The sequence below is a fragment of the Lonchura striata genome, chromosome 1 (genome assembly GCF_050655825.1).
Source record: "Lonchura striata isolate lonStrDom1 chromosome 1, ASM5065582v1, whole genome shotgun sequence".
Taxonomy (NCBI): Eukaryota; Metazoa; Chordata; class Aves; order Passeriformes; family Estrildidae; genus Lonchura; species Lonchura striata.
The window spans coordinates 101,303,414-101,324,352 of NC_140703.1; the positions used below are offsets into that span (position 1 = coordinate 101,303,414).

Genomic DNA, 20,939 nt, shown 5'->3' on the forward strand with positions numbered 1-20,939 from the left:
TGTTTACATGACATTTCTGTAGGACTACAGAGTGAACATTTTTTTGAGGCAGCAGTGGAATGACTCACGTCTGGCTTACAGCGAATATCCTGATGATTCCCTGGATTTGGATCCCTCAATGTTGGATTCTATTTGGAAGCCAGATTTATTCTTTGCCAATGAGAAGGGAGCAAATTTCCATGATGTTACAACAGACAACAAGTTGCTGAGGATTTCTAAAACTGGAAAGGTGTTGTACAGTATCAGGTAAACCAGTTAATTTTACTTATTTTCTCTTCATCCCTTTCTTTCCCTCTCTATTTTTCTGGATGCAATGTAGATGTTTAATTTTTTTGTTGTCCCATGTGTACAACTAAAATGAAACTTAGTAATAGCAGGGTGGAAGGAAAATTTACCTATGTTTCTTTGCTAACATTTTACTTTTTGCAAAATAGTCTCTTAGTGTCACAGTGGTACTTCTTGGTCATGTTGAAAACTTGAGGCTGTCTAGAACTTTAATGGTATGCCTCAGTAATTCCCATTAGCATTAGCTCAAGTCACTTCTCTTGCAAAGAGGAAATCATCCCCACTCTTCAGTAGTCTGTAGGTTGTAATTTAAAAGTAAAGGGGAATATGAATTTAAATGACTGCTCAATACTTTAAAAACATGCTTGAAATTCAATAAATTTGACATGAAAATCACTGGATAAATTGGATGCATCTGGTCACATAAAAAAACCTGGAACTATAAAAAACATTTGTTTTTAGTAGTAAGAGCACTGAAGTGTGTGTCATGTGACTAGCTTTAGCTGGATTAATAAACACTGACAAAATATGATTTGATATGACCTGATGAAACAGGACATAAGCAGAAAAACAAAATTACATTCCACAGGCATAAATAGCAGCAAACAACCTGCAGTATTCATTTAACATTCAGCTTACTGTGAAATATTAATTGCTTAATAGAGGTAGCCAAAGATGCAAAATACTCTATTATTGCTCTTAGGATTTTTTAAAATTAAGTAATTACTGGAGCTCTGGAGCATTTTTCTTCCTGGGGATGCTTCTTGATATTTTCCTTTTTTGCATTGTGGAAAGTAAACATGATAGTATTTGTTTAACAGGTTGTTTAGTGAATTTTCTCATTTGCAAAGCAGATTACTTTAGAAGGCAGTTATTTCTGATGAGGTATTGTGGTTTTTACTGCATTTTCATTAAGGAATTACTATTGATCCAGACTCAGGATAGCTGTGCTCTTTAGGATGTTAAACGAATAAATATTAGTGTGGAATTTCATCCACTTAACATAATTCTTGTGGAAATTCCTTGATAAGAGCCCAGTAATATTTGGATAGATGGAGCAGGGTTACTGAGCAGGGTTTCAAAGTGCTCTACCTGAAGAGTTTGAGAAAAATAATAGGATACAAGGATGGTGCCAGAACTAGCAGAGTGATAAATATGCTGTCACTTACAAATATTTCCTGTTTCACCCTGAGAAAGAAATGAATGCATCTGTTGGTTTGAATGATATCAGGCACCATCTTATTGGAGGAAACAGTGCAGTTGGGTGCTGCTCTGAACACAGATGGATAGTTTTCCTGACATTTGCTCATGCAGCAAAAGTGGTATTTTGAGCTGCCATATCATATTTGTAAAATTCCCACACCTAAGTGCAAATTAACTGGGAGCAGAGTAAGCAGAATTACAAAAGAGCACTGAGCAAACTCATCGCTTCTCACAACCATAACAGAGTAACCCAGCACATCCAACCTGTCATAGAATTTTTAACACTTTCTGGAGTATGGAATCTTGAAATCAGGAGCAATTAGAAATACTTGTCTTTACTCTCTAGATACTGGGCTAGATACTTCTATTTGATGTCATCTGCTTGTAGATATGCTGTGCAGAAACAAACAAGAATATTTTAGTGATTGGTTTCAGTACATTGTGAATGTTCACTATTGAACCAATAGCACTTTGCCTGTCATTGTGATATTTAACATTTAGCATTTAGTTGCTTTAGGTATTTAAAGCACTTGACAAATGCCTCAGGGATGTAGCAGGTAGGCTGTTTTGTCATATTTTCAAATTTAACAAAATCAAGATCAAATTAATCTTGCATAAATAAATACTGTTCTTTGCATAAAGTGAGTTTAGAAGTACACATGGTACTTTATGGTCAAGAAGCAAGGGGTGTGTATTATATGACAGCGGGATCCCTCTTCCCTATATACTGCACCAAAAACATGCAAAAACACCATGCAGGAGGCTGAACTGGCTTATACTGCTAAGTGCTCTCAGAGGCCAAACCTGCCCTTTCTGTACAGAACCTGGAAAGCCACCTGAGACAACAGTTCATGGTCCATATTTTACCAAAATGACGTATTTGGTGTAGGATATGGGTGCTCAGAAAAATAATGAAAAGGTGTGTGAGGGTCTGGGCCATGTATCACCTCCTGTGTGGTGCTTGGCTGCAGGAATTACCTCACCCTGTGAGATAAAGGCTCTTCATCCTTCTCTTGTACAGCTGGTCAAAGAAACAAGCCTAACACAGCACAGAGAGGCATAATATAGATTTTCGTCAGTTTGCCTTATAATAATAATGATGCTCATACTTGCAGATTCCTACAATTATATTTAATTCCCTGGTAGTTGTTACAGAAAATAAAAAGTCATTCATGGTTGAGGTACCCACCTCTGAATCATAACTTTAGGAATCCAGCCCCATTTTTATATGTTTTCTGCATATTCAGATGATTACCTTGATACCTTTTTTGATCTCAGATAGCATGCTGTGTACAGCCTCAGGCTCTGTAGTTGGGTAACTGCTCTGCACCTTTGGGTGCTGCAGGGAAAACTAGAGCCTTGTGGAGGGAACCCAGAACTACTTAATACTGTAAATATATGCTATTGCCACTGGAGATGTAGCAGCAGCTCTTAGAGGAACATGCATTTTGAGAAGTCTGCAATTACAGCAAAGTTATATTCAGCAAGGCACTTTAGTCAGGATCAGCCTCAGTTCCACTCATGTACAACAGTTGAAAAACTGTTAAATAGCTATAACTTTTATTTTAAAGCACTCTGTAGAGAGCAGTCAACAAGAAATGTTTGTAATAGCAGTGTTGAATAAATTAGTTTCTGTTTATATTGTGTGCTGAAAAAACAGTATGAGTTCAAATCATAACCTACACAGTTTCACCCCCTAGATACTTGTGACTCATCTGCTTCCAATCCTTGACTGATTTCTGCATGGATTGGATTTTGGAGGGGGTTCTGCCCTTGGAAAGTGTTGCAGCACGGTGTGATGGTAGCAAGAGTCCTGTTCCAGGCACTCACATTCTGTATGACACCTGCATTTTGCATTGCACACCCCACTGCACAGGCTTTATGTTCCAGGGACAAGGATCGTGTCTTCTCCTCTCCCTGAGGACACCTGGGACATCAGGAAAATGCTAAATAAACTCACAGAAGGCTTTATATTCTCTCTGAGCCACCCATTTGTGCTACCTGATTCCCACAAACTCATTTCAGGCTGCCAGCCAGCTCAGAATATTAGCATCTGCCTAAAAGCTTATTTTAGCAAAATGAGGGAAAGTGGTTTTATTTAAGGTTTGTGGCTTTTTTTCTGCATTAATTGCCTCCTTCTCTTTTTAATATTTTCAGTGCATCTCAGCCATATGAGATTGATTCAGAAGGTGATATAATTCAACCGTAATATTGATCCACAGCATTGAATCTAGAATATATTGCTCAGGAAGGTAAAAGCATTGTAAATTTATAAATATATATATATTTTTTTTTAACTTGCTGCTCCAGAGAACACTCTCAGTTGAGCTTTGCTCTGAATTGTAATGCCAGTGTATTTAGCCAGAAATAGTTACAAAGGAGATTACTACATATTTTTTAAATATGAGAAGATTTTAGAATATGTTGTATGATTTAATGAGAGACACTTGGAATTCTAGAGAGGAGATCTGTGCAAATTCACAAATTACATTTCTTCCCCTATTTTTGCAATTCCTGTTCAAAAAGCAACTAATTACCTAGGAAGATTTTTCTCAAGTCTTTCAAAATACCTGTTTTTCTATCGTTCTTTTTCTTCCCAGTGCCAGAGAACTGTTACTCATGTAGACAATTAGTTCCTTGCGGTTTCAGCTATCGACCTAGTTTTAATTGTAAATGTTGCTGTGGCTGAGGGCAGAGTGTCTGCTGGAGAGCACTTCTGTGCTGTGGGGCACTAGGAAACAGAGAAGGCTCGAGCTGTTGGATTGCTCTGTTTGTGTAGCTGCTCTGGGAATGCTTACCAGCCCTCCATTCCACAGCAAGTAGCTGACAGGGCAGTATGTACATCCCACCAGTGGGAGCTGGTACATCCCAAAGCCCTCACCTGCTTATGCAAGCCAAGAGAAATATCTGTGAAATAGTACATCTATTTGCAATGCTGCCTCCCACGCCAGCTGCCTTGCTCAGGAGTTTCCAAAATCAGCTGTTCCTGGTGTGGCCAAGCACTGAGGGACAGAGCACTGGATCAGCTCACTCCTCCACCCCCATGACCCCACACAGGTCTAGGTGTTAAATCAGGAGTTATGACTGCCATGCCCATCACATAAATCATCAGAGGTAATCCATGACACTTTCATAATGCAGATTTTCTGAGAGAAACTTCTGTGTTTTGTAGTCTCCTCTGTACTCCTGTTCTTTGCCTTCTGGGAAAGAAAAGCAGGTTAAGGAAATACATAGGTAGCACTGCTGATCCCTCTGCAACAGACTGCTCATGGCAAAAACATTCACTATCCTGCTGAAATATATTGCTTTTAAATAAGATACAGTCTTGGAATTTTTGCATGGCTACTAGAGAATATGTTGCCACGTTACATAGTGAAGTCAGGTGTAGGTTTTCTAAAACAAGCTTGGGGTACAGACTTTATCAGCTAAATGATATTGAGGATCCATTTATACCAATTATGAGTAAATCTTCATCATCCCAGCACAGTCTAGCCTAGCAGAGTTGTAGAAAATTTTATGTTCTACAGCTCTGTGTGTGTTCTGTGCTTTAATTTGATGACTTCAATTTTATTTTACAATCTAGTGTTGGGATTTAAGAGGATTTGGACTTTAATAGCAGCATTGTCTGTCCATGTGACAGATTGGCAGAGGTGGGATCACAAAGACGTTTATCATGATTGACATGTCTGTTTGCTTATTAAACTGCCACCTCACACAAACATATCTATTACCTCAGGTCCTTTCAGAATAACACTGGTATTGACAAGGTGGTGATTTTCCCTTGGGAGTCAATGTCAATAATCACAGGGACATTTTCACTGAAAATTATTTAATTCTTCCATTGGCAAAAAGGTACAATGCTCCATTTTAACTGCCCTGAAAAAGCAAAATGCATCAAATGTCTTAATATATTCCCTACATTTATACCAAACCAAAACATTTAAGAACAGTCAATGGAAATGCTAACTGAAATAGAGAACATCTAAAACATTTTGGTGTTTGACAAATAATATGTATTGTGGGCTGAGGCCTTATAGGGCTGCAATCATTAAACTTTATTATGCTGCACAATGTTACTGGGACTCAGACACTTCCCAAATGTGGCTGTATGCTGTGTGAATCCAGTGAATTTGACAAATTTTTCTTCCCATAAGCATGATTACAATAATAACAATGGTTTCAGAAGCTAAAAAAATTGCAGCCTTTTTTGGGACAAGCAGCCGCTCTCATTACAGCTGAACCCAATGTTCTTGAATTATCAGCAGCTCTCTGTTTTTCCTTTTCCTTTTCCTTTTCCTTTTCCTTTTCCTTTTCCTTTTCCTTTTCCTTTTCCCCCTTACTCCTGCCTCTCCTTCTAGCCCCACTCCAGCCCCTTCCTTTTGGGACCTCTTAAATAAATGAACTCAGATTATTCTCATCCTTCGGGGTTGTTTCTAAATACTCTCTTTAATCATCTATTTTCTTCTTTCTCATTCCCTCCCAATCTACAAATTCAGTCTAAGGATCTAGCCCCAAGTTTCCAATACCCTTACTTTCCTGTCGTATCTTAAGTACTTGCTTTGCATAACAAATAATAAAATCTACTAAATAAATAATAGAGCCTAATGTGGGTACTTTGTTATGCAACTAACATAGCTATTGTGAAAACCCCATTGATTATACTGCTTAAGAAAAGAATAATTTGCATTTTAATGACACAAAATTAGTTGCTTTTCACTTCATAAGGCATTTAAAGCAAAGCAAGGATAAGGTCATTATATCTGAGCATATACTGCCTCACCTCTTCCTTTAAGGCCAGGCACATCTCCAGATGAGGCAGGAGAGCACTGGAGGAAAATACAAACACAAGAGGGGAGCTGCTTAGACCAAAGGACAATACTGCCAGGAGAACAAATGGCTCTGAACTGGTCACAAGTAAGCTCACAGAGGAAGTTACAAAGTTTACAGCCATATACACCTTGAATTCCTGCAACCATATTCCAGCACAAACAGGGATACACACACTAGATACCATGAAATTAACTTTGATTGTTTTTGAAAGAGGATGTGACTCTGGGTGATAGCAGATGATCAGACTTGATGGCAGAAACGTCACTTCTACAGCCCTATTCCTGTGTCTCAATTAAAATGAAGACTTTGTTCTGAGCAAAAAAGTGAGAAATGCTGCTGGAGACCAATTTGTACACGTGAAGTTGATCTTGGCTGGCAGGATCAAAAATACTGGCAGGTGGCTACTTCTGGATATCTGTGCCAACAGGATGGTTGCACAGCCAATAGACATCTGTGTACACCCTCCTCATGGCTATGGCAGTCCTTGACTGCTGGTGATCAATCACTTCATTTAACCAGCTAAAGGTTAGGTGTAAAATGATGCAGGTGAAGGAACCCTTCCTAAATGGTACAAAAAAGCATGATTTCCTAGAACATGGTCCCAGGTATAAAGGTCTTTTGACAATTGGATTGAAATATGTGGCTTAGAACTGAGATGTCATCACGCCAGGAGGAAAGCAACACCATACCAAACACACACTGCAGGAAAACTAAGATAGAAAATGACAGAGAAAAAAAGAAAAGGTGAAATACTGTTCTTCAAGTAAAGGAAACAGGTGCTTACAGAATTTAACTGTTACATACAGTCACACTTGAATTTAATTTCATAGATTTTTTTGAGCAATAATTGGAAAATAATTTGCTGGCAGCTCATGTGCTGACATTGTGTATCTGCAGACAGTGATTGCATTACAATGAGAAGTGGGATGCCTGAAATGAGAACTCCACCACCCCGCTCTGTGCCAGCTCCTGTGTTGTTAAGCAGTACATGAAGCAAGGCAAAGCACTGGAGGGAGTGAGAACATGCTCAGCAACAGCAGTACGTGAAACTCCAGCCTATAACTCACATTTTCTCATAGCAGAGAGCGTTCCACATTCCTCTAAACTCTACTTCAGCCCATTCTCACCTGGCAGAAATGAAGCTGCAGAACATGACAAATATTAGAGAGGAATTTCAGGATTCCTCAAAAATAAGAAAAAAACAGTCAGTTCAACTCTTCCATTTAACAGGACAAAGCCCGTAGACTGTGAAAATTACCAGAAATGACATTCAAAATGATGAGTCAGGTCCCTGAAAAAATAATGAGATGGACTACAAAATGAAAAGACATTTAAAAGAAGAATGCCACTGGGAAATTTTTTTGCTGCCTTCTGATAAGTGATCGGTGTGTGTGCCCTTCTTTCAGGCACCCAAGAGAGGGGGCTGGGAGGAATATAAAGAGATTTTAGATTCTCCTCCCTGTTTCAGTGTCACTAGCCTGAATGGCATTTGCTCCTGTGTCATGCGATGCTGTCATGGTTGCTGTGCAACTTCATCTCCCCTGCCAGTTTAATAGGGAACTTTATCTGCTTGTGCTTAGGTAGTATTTTAATGTTATTTCAGCAGCTACAAGGATCAGGAGTTTAATATTTCAAAGAAGAAAAGTACCACTAAAATATCTTTAACTTTATTGTCAGCTTGGAGCTTTAAGAATAATACCAGAAACCTTGCAATTTACAATGGCACCTTTAGATTTAACAATGCTGGAAAAAAGAAATCCCACTTGTGTCACTAAATCCAGCACTGAAGGGTTTGCACAGGTATTAGTATTGTGATAAAAATGGCATGTAGCCAATGCTACCAGTGATCATGCATGTGCTATTTATGTTCTGGTATTTGCAGCATAAAATCCTAGATTGTGAAATCTCTTGTCCCAGCAGCTGAGGTGCAGATGGGCGTAGTGTGAAAGAATGAAAGGATAATAATAGAGACAAAATGTTATTTTTAACATGATGCCTACTCATGGTGAGGCATATATTGCTTTTCATGCTAGTGAGGAGATAATCTTGGGGTTTTTTGCAGGAGGGAGGGATTTATACCCTTATCTACAGGACTTTTTAAATTCCCAACAGTATTTCTATACATAACAGGACTGATCCTAGTTATTTATTATTACAAAAAACTCTGTGAGGAGGCTGTTGTTCTGTAGCCCACTCACAACCCACCTTTCCCGCAGAATAAGTAATGAAAAGAATACTCTCCTGTCATGATATACCACGTATATATAATCCCCAGGGCCCTTCTCTTGTGGAACCAGTGTCCTCCTCTGGGATGAGATATCACTGAGATCAAGGGAAGTTTTGGGTGTCTTGCAAGACATCAGGGTAAGGAGTGATAGCTTCTTTTAAAGGAGTGGGTTAGAATACAGTTCAGTGGCTGCTGCAGACAAGGCAATATGATACATCTCAGTTAAAATTATATATTCTCCTAAATTTATTAAAAAAAAAATTCCTGGATTATGTAACGTGTAAATGCTGTTGCTGGCCCATCTGGGGCCACGGCAGCTCACACCAGGAGAAAACACTGACATTGCAAAACATGTTCAGGTGTGAAAGATAACCAGCATGAGGGTTTCTGATTAAGCAGTCAGACTATTTATTTTTTCCTATGAGATGCCTTATTTTGACTTCTGTGACAGTGGCGGCAGCCTAGGGGACCTTGCATTCCTGCCTGCAGAAATTGGGGAATGCAGACCTCTGAGTGATGCTCTAAGTGGGTTCCTGGGGTGACCAGACATTAAAGATTTTGAGTGGGGCTGGGAAGAGAGACAGGCCCACAAGCCGAGACTTAGTGATATCTCAGCACTTTATAGTGAAACCAGGGGATGAAAGAGGGGGTTTTGAATGAAATGTTGAATGAAAAAAATCCCAGCAGTGCCTTCTGCACTTTGAAGACATTTAAGGCATCAAGAAGAGGGTTCAAAACATAATACAGAGAATGCTGCCCTGGAGTACTTGGATTATAGCCCTGTCTGTGCTAAAAGTGCTGCTCAGTGACATTATTTATTTATTTATTTATTTATTTATTTATTTATTTATTATTTTTGTCACAGTGGCAGCTAATTGTTCATTCTTTGTTTTCTGGCTCTGATTCTATATTTTGTTATGTTCACACTCTTATTTGCATTATTCCAGGGTTTGATTCTTCCTTGGCTGTGGGTTGAGTGAGGGAGCAGGGAGGGAAAGAAGAGAACAGCTTTTCCTTTACTCTGCGGCAGCTTGCTGTCCCTGGCATGTTGCCTGGTGTGCTGAGGCACTGGAGACGTGACTTTCTCCTTCTCCCTCATGAGCCCTCTCTGCTCAGCTGGAAAATGTAATGTGCTCAGCCCCAGAGCTTTCTGTGAACCAGCTGTGCCACCTGGGTCTGGCTGCCGTGGGGTGGAGGGTGCTCAGGTAATGGAAGACAAAATGTAGTCCCTGGTCATCTTCTTCTCATTTCAGTTTTACAGATGGTTCATAAAGCACTTCCCATCAGTGTTTTATGGTTCTCCACCACCAATCTGTTGTTTATGCATCTCAAATGCCTTGGTGGCAGGATGCCTGGAAAATAAAATAATTGTTCTGTAGCAGTTTGTTCTGTTTTATTAACGATTAAAGTATTCATCAGTGTAATTCCCCATTAAATTTGCTCTTTGCTGCAAACCTCCAGGGGCCCTTAAATTTGCCAAGTGTGAGACATTCATCTTGCTGAAATATTTTCTGTCAATGACACTGTTATCATCAGCAATGTGGGTAGCTATATCTACCTAACACTTTCCATTTATGACCCCATGCCCTTATTAACATAGATACATAAAAGTAGTGACATGGCACTGGGGCTTGGAAACATTTTCAGGCTCATAGCTTTACCGAAAAGGAGTAATCTGGTATAAATTGGCCCACCATGGACTTCAGAGACTCGATTTCAAATTCCAGCTGCTGAACATTTAGTATGTAGTGATCTTGTTGAAAATCAGTGGAATTGTGGATGATACAAGGCTCCAACCACTTGTTTCAACACTTGCATTACTGCTGCTAAAAGGGCTAGAGGCAAAGATGTTAATTCTGGGTGGCTGCTGTGCAGAGGTGAAAAACAGGTAGAGGTAAAACTATAACTATAAACATGATATCTTGAGCTACTCTTATCAACACAGTGAATAGAACTTGTTTTTCATTTTTCAGGGTGAGAAGAGAATAATTAAGTCTTTGTGAAAGACAGCAGTGATTAGGAAGAGAAAGTAGGACATCAGGCTTTGTGTGGACCTACAAAATGAGCCTACAAAATTTTCTTATCTCACCTCCATTGAAAAAAATTATATATCTGCCTTATATCAATGGAGATAGAATATTTTTTCCTTGTGAATCTTGAAAGCTGCAACTGCGTGTATTTGCTTTCTCATAAATTTGATATTAAAATAACAAGGGACCTTCCTGACCATGTATGTAGTCAAACCCCCAAATTACTTGAATTTTTGAGGAGTAGAAAGGGCTGAAGGAGAAAGGAAAACAAGTTAGTGTGCAGTCCACACCTGACAGTCAGTAAAATCCAAAGGATGAATAGTCCATGCCTACTTCAATGAATGAAAATAAATGACGTTTACAAAGGCTACATTTGCATAAAGGCATGTCTGAAAAGAGCTTAAAACATCTAAATCATATTTAGCAAATTACTGAAAAGAAGGGAGCTTGATATAGCCATGTTTCAGGAAAAAGACACAGGCACTGTTTTGTCAATGCTGGGGATTAGCAACTTAATTAGCTCAATCTTTAATGCAGGAAATTACCTAGTGAAAATGAGACTAGTTAACATTTGCAAGGACTTAAAATATTTAAATCAGGAAAGGACAGATTTTCAATAACACTTACACATCTACTAGATAAACATTTTCCTCTAGATGAATTTTTTTTTTTTTTAATACTTCTTCTATTTGATACCAAAGGTTAAATGTGAGTTTATTTCCTATGGAGATGTTGACACTGGGGACTGTTTTTTATCTCACTGCCACATAAATGATCTCTAATTTCCTGATATCGTCATCTCAGTTACCTAAATATAATATTTTTGTCACAGTGATTTTATGGCTAGAAGCCCCAGCCAGGTGGTCTCCAAAATTTCACATGGTGAAAAAATAGACTGAAAGTCCTTGAATCACTTGCATGTGGTAAGAACCACAAAATCATCTTGGGAGACAGAATTTAGTCAAGTATTTCTCTGTAAAGATCACATATATTTGTAGGACAACATAGTTTCAAGGTTATACTTATAAAAAGGTGACCTGTGTGTTCACTGACATAACTAAATAATATTCTCATTATACTGTGTCAATGTTTCAGTGTCCCTTCAAATCAGAGAGTCTTGTTACTGCCCTTCATAATAAATGGGCAAGAGGGGCCTTTTTTTGGATTCTTTGTTTTAGAGTGGAAGTTTTTTTGTGCAGAATGTAATCAGAAATAAAAATGTACTTTAAAAATATTATTAAAGCAAAATCCTAATATTTATACTGTTTATCAAAGCTAGTTTGTAATTAGGCCATCTGAATATCTTGGTTAGCTAAAAATGGCTTCATTTCACACAGAAAAAAAAGAAAAAATAAAACAGAAGAGACAGTCTTGAAATAGATTTCAATCAAATGTTAAAAGATTAAATCAACTAAAAAAAAAAGAGGAAAGAAAGAAACATTAAAAGTATTCCCATTTAAGTAAAGTTATGCTTTATCTGGGACAATAACAACTGAAAAATTAAAAGAGAAATATATTTTGTATGATTATGTTCCTTTAGGCTTACTTTCTTCCATCTGTACTTTTTTAATGCAATGTTATTTTTTTTACTGAATAAAGTTTTTTTCCTTCTTTTAGTGGCTGAGCAGTAAGAATGAAGGCTTGGAAATGGGACTCATTCCAACAGAACAAAAAGCACTCTAAAATAACCCCCATGATTGTTTTTCCCTCTTTTTTTTTTTGCTTCTCCAAAATAAAACTTAAAACCATGTGTCCCATGACCAGGCATTTCAGCTTTTGTATTATTTGGTTCAGTATTGTACACAAAACATTCACTGGTGCAATAGTGGAGAACATATCTTGCTAACCTGACATTGCCTTCACTGCCTCTGCTCTGCTCAGCCAGGGCAGGCTGTGAGTGCCCACTTTGCTCACACATTTTGTCTCTACAGCTCAAGGGGGAGATGAGCCCAGCCTTTGAGGTGCTAAGATTTGGTCTTGATCCTTTGAACTCTTAAGTATGGGGCTTTAGATGAAACCTGTAGATGTCTAACATGGTTTTTTTCCCCTCTAATTTTAGGCTTACTTTAACCTTGTCCTGTCCCATGGACTTGAAGAATTTTCCTATGGATGTACAGACATGTACAATGCAGCTAGAGAGCTGTGAGTGCCCAGTTGATTTACCTATCAAATAACAAGTTTTTACCCTAATATTCAGTGATCAGGCTGTATTTACATCATTGCATTTGTGTGGTGAGACTCAGTATTCTTGTTTTGTAAAGGAATTATGATTATCACCATAATGTGAGGGTTGCCTATTTCTGTGCTGCTCCTGCTTCCTTATCTTTCTCCCTCCTGGGTCACATCACCTCACCCATCAGAGTTGCATCACTTCCAGGGGCAAATACAGCAACTCTGTGGGAGAAATTACTAAATCTCAGGAAAGTGAGAACAATTATTACACAGCCAGGGATTTGCTATGTCTGATAGAGTAAGGTTCACTTTTGGGAAATGGAAGTGAAGTACCCCATGAGGCAGAGATCCTGTTAGTGATACCTAAACTGGTGTGCTAAACCCAGGCAGGGCGTGGGCTGGGGAACCAGCACACCCCCTCCATGCTGTGTCACTGCCAGCACACACCACAGCTCTGCCTCCTGCTGCCCAGGTAGCAATCAGCCAAAGCCAGGAGTGGCTCAGGCTCTGCCAGGTGCCAGTGGATCGTTCCCAGTATTCAGCAGGTACCAGCCTACCCTGATTTCTTCTTTTTTTTATCTAGGGGAGAAAGGACTTAGCTGTATGGATATGATCTATGGCCTGCCACCTGCCTTTATGCCCAGTTTTTGGTAGGAAACCAGGGCAGTGCTTCAGAATATAACAGTGTTTACTTCTTGCTTTTAATAGAGTAATTGTGTAGTTATAGCAACCTACAACTAAGAGGAATTGTGCTGTTGTTAATTGAACAGTTTGAAAATGTAACTGAGATAACACATATTGCAGTAAAAGACATGCTTTTCAGACATTAGAACATTTGCTCTTTTCTGGTCAGTTGCCATCTAATAAACTTTGATTCCTTTATTACAGTTGGCTACACCATGAATGATCTGATATTTGAGTGGCTAAGTGATGGACCTGTGCAAGTTGCAGAGGGTTTAACCTTGCCACAGTTTATTTTAAAAGAAGATAAAGAACTTGGTTATTGCACAAAACATTACAACACTGGTGAGCATTATTCTATTTTTTTTTTCTATTAATTGTTCCCATGGTATTTATTGTCAATTTGTAATGAAAAAAATAGGGGTAAAATGAAAAAAAAAAATTGAAATTAAAATTTGATTCAGTCATACTTATTTTTCAATCTGAATAGAAAAAAAATTCACTCTGGTATTTTTTGAAAGATTTAATTTCAAAGTTCCCTTTAATTTCATTAAAGTATCCTAATGTCCTTAAAATCATCAAAGTATTTAAAATATTAAAAAACTGATTAAAAAATTAATTGTTTTGGTATCCTTGAAATGAAACATTTTAGCAAACTTACTCTTTTATTAAATATTGATTACTCACTTTTAAAGGTCTGATTTTTCTGAACCTAGTTAATTTCTGCAGCATATCAAATTGCTAATAAGGAAAAATATTAAATTTTCACCAGCTTTTGTATGTAGTCTAATTTATGAGATGTAGCATGTACAAAGACAATGTTTTCATTGCTGATTTGAATAGTATAGAGACATGGAACATTGGGAAATTGCTTGTTTAATACTCTTAAGTTTTTTTATTTTACTTGCTCTTTAGGAGTTTATAATGCTGTGTTTTCTATCTTTAGCTTTACAGAGAAGAGGAAACTGTTAAAATTTTGATTTAGATGCTTGGACTTTATTTAATGGGGACAGCATTTAGAGAACAGTTTTCTGGGTGCTTTCTGGGATTAAATATAATCCCTCTCATCTAAAATAGCTTTTTCATAATTTCAGCATAAGATCTGATCTGGTTGCATCAAATACATTTGTTTCAGTCTATGAAATAATACAATGTGAAATGTTCTGTCTCCGCCAAAAATAATGTCACATTTATTTCTTATGAAAATTGTTGGGCTTAACTTTTTATAAATGCAGCCTCTCATTTTGGAGCCTAAATTACCAAGGAAGGAAAACTTTGTGATTGGCACACCCACTGCTGCCTTGTCTGTAGTTTGCTCCTTCAGGTTTAGTGCGAAATTAAAATGTGGATAAAACTTATTACTCAGCCTTCTCCTAAACTCACTGTCCAGGCTGTGCCACAGAAGTCTGGAGAGCCTCTGGCAGATGGTGCTGCTCATGCCATTGCTGCCAGAGGTGGCCACCACACCCCTTCCCAGTCCCCTTCTGTGTGGGCAGACTGGTCAGGAACAGCCTCTGCCCAGGTCTTGGGGTCTGCTTTTCAAGTCACAGCTCCCTCATAGAACTTCTGGGATATCAGAGGATACTATTCAGTCTCCACTCCTTTCTTTGTCAAACAGCCTCTGCACTCCCCTTTGTCTGACTTTTGCACCCACCATTCAGCATTGTAGACCGCCAGAAAAATATAGGGACATCACAAAAAGGAGAAAATAATCTATTTTCCCCTGAAAGGGTGAACAAGGAAAAAAACATTATTACATTAGTTCATTTTCCAACCAACACAAAATGGTTTGAAACCATTAGCATGACACTTTAGGAATGAGAGTCTGCCTGGAGTGAGATCCCTCACAGAACCTAACCCAGAGTAATTTTGAGAGCAGCACAGAGTGATAGCATTAGGAGCTGATGAGCTGTTGCAGCTCAGGACTCTGCATCTCCTGCTGCACAACTACTTCCACTGCCAGGACACCCAAAACCTCTGTCCCCCAGGACTGCTGTGCAGCAGCTATCACTTGTTTGAAGAATCTCTTACCTCCCATGAGAGATTGGTTTAGGTTTCCTGGAGTCAGACTTTTAACAAAATTCAAAGTAGACTTTGAGTTTATTCTGTGAGATGATTCTTTGACTTGATGCTGTGAGACATAATCCACAGACAGAGGCAAATGACGTTAGCAGAATGAGGAGTGTGGTCTACCCTAGGACTAAGAGTAGTAGTTTACAATATTTCTGTTCAAACACGGTTGCTTAATATCATGCCTCAAATTGGTCAAAATGCTGTCCCCTTTTAATACTTAACATTATATTTGACTAAAGTAAAAGCTCATTGAATTTTGAGAAAAGAAACATTATGTTACATTTTCTGGAGGTGAAACAATTGTGCTAATATTCATTTTCTCAGTTAATATGAAGAACTGGGCACAGTATTCTTCAGTGGTCCCATGCTGCTCCCAGGCTAGTATGCAACAAGTGGCTGACTCATGTTTGTGTATCAGGAGCTGCTTACAGCATTAGGTTAGGAAACGCATCTAACTTATGTTCAGAAAACAAGATAAAAATGTGCAAAAAGCATTTATGAAAGTAATTTCATGTTCTAGGAAAGTTTACATGCATTGAAGTCAAGTTTCATTTGGAGCGTCAGATGGGATACTATTTAATCCAGATGTACATTCCTAGCCTGCTGATTGTCATTTTATCCTGGGTTTCTTTCTGGATCAACATGGATGCTGCTCCAGCCAGAGTTGCACTGGGTATCACTACAGTTTTGACAATGACCACGCAAAGCTCAGGATCAAGAGCTTCCCTCCCAAAAGTAAGGAAATAATTTTGTACTATGAATTTTCTCTTAATAGGGAATGTTTGTGCTACCCTTTTAAATTTCAGGAATATCTGTGTAAATATGCATCTGATAAGGATACGTGAGAAAGTGGCAACAGAGTGATGTTAAATTTTCAATACCCTTCCTTGCATTTGAATTAAGGAATGTTTCTTCTGTTTTGGTGGATGGCTGAATGGTGCAGCAGTATGAATTTTTAATTTCTAGTTTTTTATCATTTTAGTTTCTACTAGTTTTGACACTTATTTCTGAGTGTTTAGAAACCAGATTTTCTGAGATATTTAGATACCTTACTGGATTTCTTTCAGACTGGGGACTTTAAAAACACTGGACTGTTAGACTCTCATATATCTTGATGTTTCTAGATATGGCACTTAGTCCAATGAATATATAAATCTATGCCCCAGAAGTGTATATATATAAATACATGTTTGTAACATATATGCAACTAAAAGATTTCTTTGGTGAACCTCTTTAGTGTGGAACTGCTGGTGTGTTTGTTTCACAGCAGAATTTGTCCATATTCCATTCATTCAAGTGTCAGCTGAAGACCTTCATCCTATTTATGCACAAAAATATCCTCTCATTCAAATTTTGTGGTCTCTTTAATCCTAGCCAGATGCTGCAGATGAATTTACAGATTACAGATTGGATTCTCTGTTTCGTCAGGCTGACAGCTCTTTTTAGCATAGGCATAGCTCAAATGCTTCTGATAACAGCATTCCCAACCGAATTTTATGTGCAAGCTCAGGTTTTATACAACTTTCTGGAAGGGAGTTCAGAGGTAGTAAAGTTTGCAGTAGTCTAAGGAGTTACGAGATACACTCCCTGAAGAGTTATTTTCCAGCAGTCCAGCACCAAAGGGACTGGGGTCATCGTATTAATGAAAAGCACAAATTCAGAGTGTTTGTGCAGATCATGATGCATTCATGGAAAGGAAGCTCTGTATTGTGGTGCTCCACTCAATATCACATTTGGTCTTCCAAATATACAAGCTGTTCAAGTGGAGGGAAACTTCAAAAATATAGGGCAACTCCAAAAAGTGCATGGATTGTCTTACTCCTCTGCTAGTAACAAGAAAGTATCACCTAAAAATCTGGTGAGTACATTTAGTTTAGCTTCCCTTATTCACTTAGAGAGATGCATAATTTTACATTCAAACTGAAAGCCTCTCATATATTAACTCAGAATTTCAATCTGAAAATTTATTAAACATTTCTTCAGACAATTCAGTCCATATTACAAGTGAATGTTCTGAAAATAATTTCTGAAAAGATAATCTTGGCAAGAAGCGTACAGGCTCTTCAAACAGCAATTTTGGAGTCTCTGAAGACTGTGTCTAGATAGCACAGCATGAATCTATTTGAAATATTCCAAGTTTCTTATAAATTATCTGGCTTGAGAAGTATGGATAATAGAATGACTGTAGTGGAGATTCCTACCCACATTTCCTACTGGGCAAACAAACCCTGACAAAAGGCTCTGCAGTGTTAGAGTGCCCCAAATGCTTTAGAAGGTGTTTTCATCATAGGCCTTTGATCCAACTGAAATGATTTCCCTTTTGCATTCTGTTTTGCTTGAGTAGAAAAGTGTTTGCTAAGTGGAAAATGGGAAGGTGTAAAATATGTTGACCGTGATATGTTGATTATCAGAAAGGTTCTACTCCAGATTAAATAAATTTATCTCATCAGCTGTCAGAGAACAGTGGTGCTCTGCCCTTACTCCATCTTCTCCTATTCTGATGTATTCCTTTGCCAGAAAACAGGCACTCAGAAAAGTATCTCACCAGAAAGCCCAGTACAACTCATTTCAGTCAGGCTGTTACATTTTTTTCTGTTTAATTCAGCTGAGCTCTATTTTATAGCTTTGATTTCTATATGTTAGTTAATCCTTGTGGGGGCTTTTGAAGGTGTATCACTTGGTTTAAAAATGTGGTTCTAAGTAAATGCCAGCATTCCAGATAGCTGACTCCCACCTTAGATGATTCAGGTGCTTGGAGAAACATGGGCACCATTCAGGTTCTGAATCACCACTACCTGATTCCTTATACATAAAAGCAAGATTTTCATGCTACAGCTCTTCCAGGCATTTAGTTATTTTAAATCTGTAACTTAATACGAAAATTGTATTTATTAATAAAATATGTCCAGATGAAATGCATTTAGAAATAAAAATATTAAAATAATTGAATCAAACCAGTATCAGATCTGAAGCCTCAAAATCCCTGTTTAAAAGTAATGGTTTTCTAAGCCCTGTCTACATATTGCCAAGACAGAGGAAGTTAGGCTGCCAATGAAACATCCATTTAAAAGTTGCTCCTAGCATGAATGTCTAGCAGAATAAGATATTTCAGGAGGGTTATTTTTGCAAGAATATGAAAAACACAGATGCAACTTTGCTTTGTGAAAGCAGCCTAGGATTGAATACAATATAATTTCCCCATCCTTCTTTGTGTCCTGTTCTTATTAATATAGATTTATGCAATTTAACTTTAATTTACCCAGTTTCATGCCAAGAGTTTCTTTCCATTCTTCTCTATTTTAATAGTGCTTTACCACAGAAAACAACAAAGTATCATAACTCACCAACTTTAAGGGAATAATTTCTTTACCTAGGAAAGACCAAGAAAAATTGTGATAAGATTCCTTAGGGATTTTTTGTCTGTTTCCAAGTCACTATCTAAATGACTGAAATGTTATTGTTTAGAAGCAATTACCTATGTATTGTTCTCAACCCTGGTGTGAGATAACACAACAATGTTCTGTTTGCTTAAAATCGCTCCTTTCCATATTAATAATTAACATTCATTTCTATACACTGATTTCATAATAGTAGGTCATGGCCACACAGACATTAGGCACTCAGCTGTTGAAAATTAAACATAAGATTTGGATTGCTGAAAAGAAAATAAAGGAAAATGAAAGGAAATGAAAGAATGAAATTAATTCAATCAGAAGGTCATATTTGCTGCATATAAGAGAATTATCTAGAATGTACTCTTCTAAATGAAATATTCTTTGGTAAATTTTGTAGTATTTCTGCAGAAATTACTATATTTGGAGTATTTTGTAATGCTATCTATGAATATGGGGTGAAATTCCAAGAAATATTCACCATGGAAGCAATATCTTTTAAAGTGATGAAATTATTTTGTATATGTTACAGAGAACTTGTGAGGACCAGAATTGCCCTAGCTGGCTGTGTTAGAGTGTGGTAAAAAGCTCATCCAGAAAGCTGGTGTGGAATTCCTTACTTCCAGTTTGACTAATCCATCTCTGGAATGCCCTGGAATGGTGATCCAAAATAGCAGGATTCCTATGATCAGGTCCTCTTCCCACATGTTCATGTCTATAAGTCTTATCCACATCTGATACTCTTATGTCTGAATTCCCTGGTCACATCATCACTTTCCACTTAGAAACTCCATCTGGGTAATGTGTGTGCACCCAGCTGGTCTTGCTGATCAGCCAGCTGAGCAGAAATCCTGGGTGCCAGCTGGGCAATCACTGTGACCACACAGCCACAGGGAGATCCCTGGGTGACCCTGAGCCTCCTGCGTGAGTCCTGTGCACGAGCCAGGGACATCCCTTGCGCCTGGGCTGTGCTGGGCTCTACCTCTGCAGGGAAGAGGCACCATGTATCCATCAAAAGAGGGACTGAGGACTGTCTGGGCACCACAAGGGACACAAGACACCTGTCTTGCAGTCTCAGATGTGTGTAAGCTGGGGGAGTAAAGAGGGAGGAATTCAAGGTCCAGTAGTGCAGAATTGTTAAGAAGTGTTACAAAACAGTTCTTTTCTTCAGAGCCTTGAAGCACCATTTTCTTCCTATTCTTTTTACTTGTAAATGGCTCTCCTGTTGAATCAACAGACTAAAAAGTCTGAAAGGATTTTCAAAAGAGGCATTTGAAAGAATAATGAGTTCTCTGCTGTGCTAGTTGTGTATTTTTCAGACTGTTTTTTTCTTAAAACACTTACATAAACCAAACCTTAGCAACAACAGTCCAAGAAAATGAGTTACTTTTAATGCCATAAAGCAAAACATTTCAGGATATTTTAAGATATTATGGCAACTGTATTTTACACAGTTGCATAGCATTCATTTTGTGTTACTTTAATACACAGTGCTTAATGAATGCATTTTCTGTCCCCAAGGAACAATCTGTGCAGAAAAAAGTCTCATTCAAAGCTCACCAAAACTTCTGGGCATCCTTTCATTCACTTCATTTTGCTTTAAAGCTCTCTCTATATTAGCAAATACAATGAAAGCATAGGTACAGAGACTTGCAAAACCAAAGCCAAAGAAGTCTAACCCCTTTGGCAGTAAATGACTGTTTTTATGTGTCATCAGCTATCCCCCAGATATTTGGAGACTTTTACAGATTCTTTGACTTCTGGCAGGACAGTCTCCTTTTTTTGAATGTCAGAAGCTATCAAGTAAAGACGATACAGGAATACGGCAATTTTGATTTTTTTTAAAATTAAGGTTAAAATGATACCATAATAAGAGAAAAAAAAAAAAAAGAAATGAGGGACAATATCAATAAGGACAAATGAAAAATGCTATTATCAGGGATGATTTTGTTCTGTGTACATTTGTTTTCATAGGAAGTAGAGCACCAAAGGTGATTGCTTACTCTTTCATTAACAAAGCACAGAGATGATACATTCTGGTACAGC

At 38.0% G+C, this 20,939-nt stretch overlaps 1 protein-coding gene and 2 long non-coding RNA genes across 10 annotated transcripts in view; 2 read left to right on the forward strand and 1 right to left on the reverse strand.

Moving 5' to 3' along the window:
* The window catches only part of GLRA2 (glycine receptor alpha 2), a 119,775-nt gene that overhangs the window by 30,747 nt on the left and 68,089 nt on the right, over positions 1–20,939 (forward strand). For 7 of the 8 annotated variants that reach the window (XM_077781615.2, XM_077781614.2, XM_031503770.3 and 4 more), the window contains exons 4-7: positions 23–246; positions 12,635–12,717; positions 13,636–13,773; positions 16,022–16,236. In XM_077781615.2, the coding sequence (XP_077637741.1) occupies positions 23–246; positions 12,635–12,717; positions 13,636–13,773; positions 16,022–16,236 (660 nt within the window). The remainder of the gene's footprint in view (positions 1–22; positions 247–12,634; positions 12,718–13,635; positions 13,774–16,021; positions 16,237–20,939) is intronic. The other variant, XM_085584905.1, reaches the window with a different exon arrangement.
* On the forward strand, positions 256–12,027 carry LOC146768798 (uncharacterized). Its single transcript, XR_014956706.1, has 2 exons — positions 256–3,740; positions 7,216–12,027. It is a non-coding gene; the product is annotated as an uncharacterized LOC146768798 (long non-coding RNA).
* Positions 5,301–7,711, reverse strand: LOC116183193 (uncharacterized). Its single transcript, XR_004147734.3, has 4 exons — positions 7,577–7,711; positions 7,386–7,460; positions 6,269–6,314; positions 5,301–5,364 (listed from the first exon to the last, which is right to left on the reverse strand). It is a non-coding gene; the product is annotated as an uncharacterized LOC116183193 (long non-coding RNA).